Source organism: Portunus trituberculatus, chromosome 38 (genome assembly GCF_017591435.1).
Source record: "Portunus trituberculatus isolate SZX2019 chromosome 38, ASM1759143v1, whole genome shotgun sequence".
NCBI classification, from domain to species: domain Eukaryota; kingdom Metazoa; phylum Arthropoda; class Malacostraca; order Decapoda; family Portunidae; genus Portunus; species Portunus trituberculatus.
Window position 1 is genome coordinate 7227902 of NC_059292.1, and position 10000 is coordinate 7237901.

Here is a 10000-nt window from a genome sequence, read left to right on the forward strand (position 1 = left end):
CATTAAAAAAAAAAAAAAAATCATGCTTCTCTTGCTGACATCAAATTTTTGTTACTATTTTGATAAGTAGATATATTTAAGCATTCACTGTAAATAGTTTAACTATGCATTTATTTATTTTTGTATCTGTATCTGTTGTTGTATCTTTATATTATTCCCTATTATTATTATTATTATTATCATTATTATTATTATTATTATTATTATTATTATTATTATTATCATCATCATCATCATCATTATCATCATTACCTTCACTCAGACTCACACCAACGGCATCATGGTGGTGGGGCAGCAGCAGGAGATACCATTAGTACCAGCAGAGCAGAGCCGCCTGGAGACTGTCAACACTTGTGTGGATGTTCTCACTCACCTGGAGGCTGTGGTGGATCAGGTCTTCTCATCCATTACCACAAGACTTGCTGGTAAAGTGTGGGGGGAGGAATAGAAAGATTGGGGAAGGGCACATGAAATGGATAGATAGAAGAAATGACTAATGAGAAGAGGAGAGGAATGAGGGAAGAAAAATTAAATGGATTAATGGAGAGATTGAGAGATAGGCTGGAATTATTTAGGTTGGGAGGGAAGGAGAAATGAATGGATGTATGGATAGGAGAAATGCATGATGAGAGAAGGAAAGGAAGAAAGATGAAATGGATTAGTGGATAAGTGAAAGTGTGATAAAGATAGAAGGAAAAAATGTACTAATATGTAGATAGAAGAAAAGAAAGTTAAAAGAAAAGACTAAAGAGAAGAAGACTAAAATAGATTAATGGATATATGGATGAGAGGAGGAAAAAACAGAAGGAAAAGAGAGACAGGAGAAGCAAAAATATGCAGCTATGTGTTTAATCTCTCTCTCTCTCTCTCTCTCTCTCTCTCTCTCTCTCTCTCTCTCTCTCTCTCTCTCTCTCTCTCTCTCTCTCTCTCTCTCTCTCTCTCTCTCTCTCTCTCTCTCTCTCTCTCTCTCTCTCTCTCTCTCTCTCTCTCTCTCTCTCTCTCTCTCTCTCTCTCTCTCTCTCTCTCTCTCTCTCTCTCTCTCTCTCTCTCTCTCTCTCTCTCTCTCTCTCTCTCTCTCTCTCTCTCTCTCTCTCTCTCTCTCTCTCTCTCTCCATACAAGCTAAGAAAACATAATATAGGCAAAGAGGAATAAGTTTACCAACTTTTTCAAGTATACCAATTATTGTGCCTATGTTTCCTGCTTTCTCCCTCACCTCTCCCTTCCTTCCCTCCACCAGACACCACAGCTAGACTTGAGGGACTGAGACAGAGGGCAGCTGATGCTCAAGCCAAGGTGGACAAACTGACAGGCATCACAAAGGCTACTCAGGTTTGTTCGTGTTTGTAGCATGATTATTGATATGTACAAGTCCACTTGACTCCTACGTGATTCTGGAAAGGTATAAGTTAAGATGGGACTTGATGAATTTTCTATGACATAGCAGAAGTAAGAAATATTTGTACATGGTGTTGAATCTTCTTGGAGTAGTGTATTCTTGTTTGTATTACTGTGTTCTATACTTTAAGTGGTGTGGAGGATCTATTAAAGATGGCATGAGCAATATAGTAATGGGTTTGAGCTGGAAAAGTTTGATTTGAATAAGCAATAGGAAGCAATTAGTTCTCAGATAGTATAATAGATGAATGGAATACACTCAGTAATCAGACTGTTAATGCTGAGAAGATAAGACAAATTTACGTAAGTATGACACATATAGGCCTGATGGTTTTTAACACCACCTTTATTTTTTTATCTTCTTATGCTTTAACCTAATCCTCAACAGGTGTTCTCCAGTGCTCAGTACCCAGGTGGGGATGTATACAGACCCTATCAACAGGTACACACATGTGCTACCCCCCTCCCTTACCTGGCCACCCCAATCAACCCTAATCATGATCCAACTCTTGCCCAGTCTACACTTCAGGTGAGTTGGGTGCAGAGAGAGAGAGAGAGAGAGAGATGAAATAACAGTAAAAGAGAGAAGTAGATGAATAACAAAGAAAGTAAAGAGAAATGAAAGAAAGAGAGAAAGAGAGAGAGAGGGGTTTATATTGCTCTATTTAATTAACAAGATAATGAATGGCATTAAGCATTCTCTCTCTCTCTCTCTCTCTCTCTCTCTCTCTCTCTCTCTCTCTCTCTCTCTCTCTCTCTCTCTCTCTCTCCTTCTTTCTTTCTCCAGGATAAGCTACAATTTTACCATGTGAGGGAGCGGAAGAGCATTGGGGGCCAGAGGGTTGTTGGTGGCCTTGTGGGCGAGGAGACAGAGAAGGAGGATGGCTTAGGGAGACTGCCTCCTCATCTCTCCTCTGTGACATCTCTCCTTCTCTTCAACACCACACATAATCCGTGAGTACATTTTCTAACCTACATTAATTTACCTAGATTTTTTTTCTTCACTCTTTAGATGTGAAGGAAGCCAGCCAAGAGCACAAAAAAATAAGGTAAAAAAATCTTGCTTAACTTGCTGCTTCCAAAAAAAGTTAAATAAAAAAATAAAAAGAGGTTTAGTCAATGTAGTTCCAAAGGTGTTGTGATACAAAAGTCAGTGTCAAGGAAAATGGCCAATCTACTTCTAGAAGCGTCTTGATATCTTTTGAAATAGTTTGAGTCATAGGAAGGCAAAGGTGACAGAACCAGACAGAGTGGTACATAGTTTAGTAGTGAAAGTAATACAAGAATGAAGGGGATTGGGTTACTATTACCCCATAGAGTTAGTATTTTTATGTGTTTCATATGTATTTCTCTTTGTATTATTGTGTTATTTGTATCTTTTCCAGTTACATAATGCATAATTGTCATATTGTAATTACTATAAGGTAGAAAACTTTTTTTTAAGATATCATGTATTATGATCACATGGTAAGTGAATTTCCTATGACACTGCAGATGCAAGAAGTATGTACACGGTTTTGATCCTCATGCAGTAGCATGTTTTTTCTTTGTATTACTGTGTTTCCACACTTTTCTATGACATGATTTATATTATCATATCATTGCAGATATAAGAAGTACATGGTGTTGGATCCCCTTGGAGTGGTGTCAGGTACACGTGGCGTTGCTCCCCGCAGCAGGGCAGGGACAGAACCTGATATGTCCCACACACTGCACGATGCCCCTGCCACAATGCAGGTACTCATAACATAGTGACATTGAAAAACTAGACAAATAGCCATTATAACATGAAGTAAGTTAGTTTAGAACAGTGCCCTCCAAATTTTTGAAGACAAGCCAGTTTGATTTTACAGTGTGTTTAGCATGTTGCCCTTCAAATTTTTTGAGACGACCCAGTTTAATTTTACAATATTGTACTATATATACTATGTACTTCCTTTACAACCATATACATCTATTCTGTTATACCTTAATATTTCTATGCAGATGTTCAGTCACACACTCAGTCTCTTTGCTGCAGGACGGTGACAAAGACATCCTGGTGGCTAAGGATGGCTACCAGTACCTTCCTGATCTGCCTGATGTGCCTGACCTTGATCTGCCCATGGAGCTGCCCTCACTTACTGGTAGAGAGAGAGAGAGAGAGAGAGAGAGAGAGAGAGAGAGAGAGAGAGAGAGAGAGATTAGTATACATATAAACAGACAAATAGATATGTGCATGGCTGGGGAAATTATTAAATGAATAGATAGATTGTAGTGGTACAGTAGCAGAATAGCATTAGCAGTACTATTGCTACCATTATTATTATTACTGCTACTGCTACTGCTACTACTACTACTACTACTACTGCTACTGCTACTGCTACTGCTACTACTACTACTACTACTACTATAGCTATGGCCTCTTGTTTTTAAAGGTGTGAATTTTATATAGATTTATAAATTCTAAATTGTTACTGATATCACCACCACCACCATCATCATCATCATCATCATCATCATCATCATCATTATCATCATTATCACCACCACCACCACCACCACCACCACCATTACCTTCTTTTCAGGTGTGGCCAATGATCTCCTCTACGAGGGAGGAGCAGATCACAACATCGCTCCATCCCTCACACTCCATGATGGACCTCTCTCCTTCTTTTCCTCCTCCACCCCTTCTCCCTCCCAACCCTCTGCACAGCCCTCTACACAACCACCCTCTCAGCCTCCCTCCCATCCCACCCCCACTCTTGCTCCTGCCCCTGCACAGCCACCCACCTCTGTCCCTCCTCCTCCTCCTCCTCCAGTATCTTCTGCCCCTCCTCCTCCTGTTCCTGCTCCCACTCCTTCAGCTCCTACCACAGGTGCTCCTCCTCCTCCTCCACCTCCACCTCCACCCCCTCTTCCTCCAGCAACAGCTCCTCCTGCACCTGAGGTAAGACTTGTCACATTATCTGTCAGTATGTTTCACCATGTCAATATGTTCATTTTTTGAAAATCTGGTTTAATTTTATTTTATATATAGTATATATGTACTTTATTGTTATGTTTTAATATTTTCTGTAATGCATACTTTATTTTCAGCTTTAATAAGAAATTTTTATTGTGTTACTCTTAACCTTGTTTCTTGATATTATTTTTAAGTAGTAGAAATTTTGTCTAAGTTGTGAAAACCACTACTATACCATATAGAAATAAAGTTAATTGAATTTAACTAAATTATTTGATTCTCTTCTTTTTGTTGTCATTTGAATAATTTTCTCTCTCTCTCTCTCTCTCTCTCTCTCTCTCTCTCTCTCTCTCTCTCTCTCTCTCTCTCTCTCTCTCTCTCTCTCTCTCACACACACACACACACACACACACACACACACACACACACACACACACACACACACACACACACACACACACACACACACACACACACACAGAGTGTCCCTGCAGCAGCACTGACTGAGGCGCGGAGTGACCTCATGAGGGCCATTCAGGAAGCCGGAGGCATGGGCCGGGCCAAACTCAAGAGTGCAAAGGAGGACAGGAAGAGGAGGAAGAAAGAAGGTGAAAAAGAAGAGGAAGGGAAAGGTGGTGGTGGTGGTGGTGGTAAGGTGAGTTTATTTATATGTATTTACCTAGTTGTATTGTGCAGGATTTGAGTGGGGCTCATAGTGTTCTGTCTCCATGTCTCTATTTACGTATCCAGTTTTTCTTTAAAGTCATACACATTATGTGCTTTAACTACTTCATCACTCAATGCATTCCACTTTTCCACCATTCTATGTGGAAAACTGTATTTTTCAATATCCATCACACACTGCCTCATCCTAATCTTCTTTACATTTCCTCTCGTCTTTCTAGCTTCTTCTGTCACCAGCACCAGGTCTTCCTTGTCTATCTTTTCAGTGCCATTGACTATTTTATACATTGTTATTAGATCTCTTCATTCTCTTCTATCATGTAAGGTTGGCAGTCCTATTTTTATCAGCCTTTCTTCATATGTTAGGTCTTTTAGTTCTGGCACCATCTTTGTAGTTATCTTCTGAATATTTTAATCTTCATATATCTTTTTTTAGAGCTCAGTGACCACACTACTGCTACATATTCCAGCTTGGATGTATCATGCTTGTGATAATTTTTTTCATCATATCTTTGTCCATGAATTGAAATGCCACTCTTATATTAGTCAACATTTCATATGCTAATCCAGATATCTTATTTATGTGTTCTTCAGGGTTCAGTTTTTCCTGTATAATCACTCCCAGATCTTTTTCCTCTTTAATCTTCATTGTTTGTTTTTCTCCCATCAGACAGTTCCATACTAGTCTTCTCTTACTCTTTCCTAGTTCTGTTACGTGACATTTCTTGGCATTGAACTCCAATTTCCACTTCTTACTCCACTCTTAGATATATCTTCCTGCGACAGCAAACAGTCCTCTTGGGTTTTGATTACTCTTAGCAGCTTTTCATCATCAGCAAACAAATTAATATACAGGTAGTCCTTGATTTATACAGTAGATGCATTCCAGAAGGGACCGTATAAAATAAAAATCGTATAAAGTAAGGAATGAATACCTAACTCCCTAGACTTTTTTTAGTATAAAAGAGCAGACCTGCACTTTGTACAGTACCTCCAGTCCCTTTCCATCAAGCAGCCATGCGATCCTCATGAGCATGACTCCCAGCATATCCACTTCGTCCCTTGGTTGAACAGCCTCGCCCTCCAGGGCGAGGCTTCAGGGGCATCCTTGCACCACTACCACTACCACCAACATCACCATCACCATCACCACCACCACCACCACCATCACCACCACCACCACCACCACCACCACCACCACCACCACCACCACCACCACCACCACCACTAGACTTCGAAGGATGTGTTCAAAAGAAAATAATCTTTCACTGTACGTATACATTTTGCATTAAACACATTTCTATTATGCTTATTAATGCTTTTATTAATAAACTTACAAAGACATAAAAATGACTATGAAAAAGGAAAATGTTTAAACACAAAATTATTTTATTAGTACTTTCTTCCTCTATTTTGCTACTTCCTCCTCTGATGTGTCACTATTGTCGTCGTCTGTCTCCGATCCTATTACTTGACTTGGTGTGTGCGGTCTGAAGAAGTTTGTTATCGATTGCTGTTTTTTCTTTTGTTGTTTTTCTTTGAGAAGAACCTCATAGCATGTCATTTTTTCCATGACCCCTCTGATGACGGCGGTGGTTCTTTCAATATTTGGGTAATTTTCTTCGAAAATTTTCATTGACTGCACCAACAAGTCCATACACTCAGACAAGTTGGCTGCTGTGAGGGCTCGCTCCAGTGTATGTCTTCCTTGCTCTCTTAGGGGTATCACTGCCAGCTGGATATGCAGAAGGGCGCTTGGGAGCCATGGTAAACACTGGGCACGAGAGAGGAAGATGTTGCCACAACCACGCGTAGGTGAACAATGAGGATGCTTGGCGCGCATTTCTGAACTAAATTGCCGCGCGAATTTTAACTTTCTTGAAACCATATAATTCTGAGGAATTCGTACAATGTGATGAAAAACCTCTTTTTTTGGACACCGTATAACTCTGAATTCATATAAAGTAAATTCATATAAATCAAGGACTACCTGTAACTGTTTACCCCATTGTGAATGTCGTTTACATATATCTGAAACATAATAGGGGCTAACACTGACCCTAGTGGCACTCCACTTGTTACTTTACCCCAAGATGAGTATATATCTCTGATCACAGTTCTCATCTCCCTGTTCTTCAAATAATCCCTTATCCAGTCTAACAAAGTTCCTCGCAGTCTTCCTATGCTTTTTAGTTGCCAAAGTAGTCTACTGTGAGGGACTTTATCAAGAGCCTTTTTTATGTCCAGGTATACTGTGTCCACCCATCCATCTCTGCTTTCCAGTCCTTCTATTACTCTTGAGTAGAAACTTAATAAGTTTGACACGCATGACCGTCCTGTCCTGACACTTTTGACACTTTTCTGTAATTCAAGGGCTCAGTTGCCTTTCCTCCTTTAAATATCAGTATTACATTGGCTCTCTTCCATTTTAGTGGTACTTTCCCTTCATTTAATGAACTTGTAATCATTTCCCAAATTGGATCTAACAGCTGCTCTTTAGCATCCAGCCTGATACACCATCCAGCCCCATTGCTTTTCTGACATCCAAATGATCAAATAATCTTCTAATATCCTTTTTGTGCACTATGATTTCCTGCAATCCTCGGCAATGTAATGTCCTATTTGATTCTGCAAAATCATCTTCAGTAAACACAGTTTTGAACCTATCAATCATTACTTCACTCATTTCCTTTGCCATTTGGTATGTGTTCCTTCCTTTAATTATTTTCCTATTATTTCTTTATTTTTCATCGTACCATTTATTAATTTGTAGAAAAGCTTGGGCTCATCTTTGCTTTTTCACATCACATCTTTCTCAACATTTCTTTCTTCTTCTCTCCTTACTCTAATATATACATTTCTTGCATCCTTATACTGCTGCCTGTTATTGTCATTTCTCTGCTTTTTGAGTTTCTTCCAAGCTTTATCTTTTGCCTTTTTAGGTTCTGTACATCTGGCATTGTACCAAGCGTGTATACTTTTCTTAATTCTATAGGTAGGTACATATTTCTTTACTCCTTCATTATATTTCTGTAGGAATTTTTCATATTTCCCTTGTATTGTCCTTCTGTTCATGATGTTCATAATAGATTTCGGTGAAACTTTTGCTGTTGCGTTAGACATATCAAAAGCTTTTGATAGAGTCTGGCATAAAGCTTTGATTTCAAAACTGCCCTCCTACGGCTTCTATCCTTCTCTCTGCAACTTTATCTCAAGTTTCCTTTCCGACCGCTCTATTGCTGCTGTGGTAGACGGCTACTGTTCTTCTCCTAAACCTATCAATAGTGGTGTTCCTCAGGGTTCTGTCCTGTCACCCACTCTCTTTCTATTATTCATTAATGACCTTCTTAACCAAACTTCTTGCCCTATCCACTCCTATGCTACATCTTTCCACGTTCTTTCAGAGACGTCCAACCCTTCAGGAAATCAACAGATCACGCGGGGACGCCACGGAACGCCTGACTTCCGATCTTTCTAAGATTTCCGATTGGGGCAGAGAAAATCTAGTAGTTTTCAATGCCTCAAAAACTCAATTCCTCCATCTATCAACTCGACACAACCTTCCAGACAACTATCCCCTCTTCTTCAATGACACTCAACTGTCTCCCTCTTCCACAATGAATATCCTCGGTCTGTCCTTTGCTCATAATCTTAACTGGAAACTTCACATCTCATCTCTTGCTAAAACAGCTTCTATGAAATTAGGTGTTCTAAGGCGTCTCCGACAGTTTTTCTCGCCCCTCCAACTGGTTACTCTGTATAAGGGCCTTATCCGTCCCTGTATGGAGTACTCTTCGCATGTTTGGGGGGGTTCCAGTCACACAGCTCTGCTTGATAGGGTGGAATCGAAAGCTCTTTGTCTCATCAACTCCCCTCCTCTGACTAACTGTCTTCAGTCTCTTTATCACCGCCGAAGTGTTGCATCCCTTTCTATATTTTATCGCTATTTTCATGGTAACTGTTCTACTGATCTTGCTAACTGCATGCCTCCCCTCCTCCTGCAGCCACGCTGCACAAGGCTTTCTTCTTCCTCTCATCCCCATTCTGTCCAACTCTCTAATGCAAGAGTTAACCAGTATGCTCAATCATTCATCCCTTTCACTGGTAGACTCTGGAACTCCCTCCCTGCATCTGTATTTCCGAATTTCTACAACTTGTCTTCTTTTAAGAGGGAGGTATCGAGGCATTTGCTCCCCTAATTCTGGCTGACGGTTTTGGCACTCTTTGAAGTCTTTCAAGAGCCAGCGCTCAAGTGGGCCTTTTTCTAACTTTCTTTTTTTTTGCCCTTGGCTGGTCCTCTTCCCTGTGTGTGTATTCACCTAGTTGTAATTTTACAGGGCCTGGGTATCATACTTGTGTGGCCCCGTCTCCATATCTACACACATCCAACTTTCCGTTAAAACTATGGGCACTCCTCGCTGACACCACCTCACTCAAACTATTCCACACCTCCACACATCTTTGTGGGAAACTATATTTCTTCACATCCTTCAAGCATATTCCCTTGACTATCTTTTTACTATGCGATCTCGTAGCTCTATTTAAATTTTCCTTTCTTAACATCATTTGCTCATTATCCACTTCATCCAAACCGTTCAACAGTTTATAAACCTGTATCAAATCTCCTCTTTCTCTCCTTTGTTCCAAGGTAAGCAAATTAATTTCTTTTAATCTCTCCTCATAGGTCATTTCTGCCAATTCCGGAGCCATTTTTGTTGCCATTCTCTGCAATCTCTCCAACTTCCTTATATGCTTCTTTTTATAAGGGGACCAAACCATCCCAGCATATTCCAATCTTGGTCTAATTACCGTAATAATTAATTTCTTCATTATATCTTTATCCATATAATGAAAGGCTAATCCAATATTTCTAATCAAATTATGTTTCTCCAAACATCTTGTCAATATGAGCCTCAAACTGCCCATGGTCTTGTATTATCACTCCCAAATCCTTTTCCTTTTCCACCTTTTTCAAC

The 10000-nt window shown here is 39.9% G+C and overlaps 1 protein-coding gene across 1 annotated transcript in view; it reads left to right on the forward strand.

The window, feature by feature from the left end:
• LOC123515023 (WASH complex subunit 1-like) overlaps positions 1-10000 on the forward strand; it is a 14991-nt gene that overhangs the window by 1277 nt on the left and 3714 nt on the right. Inside the window, exons 2-9 of the mRNA XM_045273392.1 lie at positions 263-425; positions 1239-1330; positions 1785-1925; positions 2184-2350; positions 3004-3133; positions 3417-3522; positions 3964-4325; positions 4822-4995. Of these exons, the coding sequence (XP_045129327.1) occupies positions 281-425; positions 1239-1330; positions 1785-1925; positions 2184-2350; positions 3004-3133; positions 3417-3522; positions 3964-4325; positions 4822-4995 (1317 nt within the window). The 5' untranslated portion in view covers positions 263-280. The remainder of the gene's footprint in view (positions 1-262; positions 426-1238; positions 1331-1784; positions 1926-2183; positions 2351-3003; positions 3134-3416; positions 3523-3963; positions 4326-4821; positions 4996-10000) is intronic.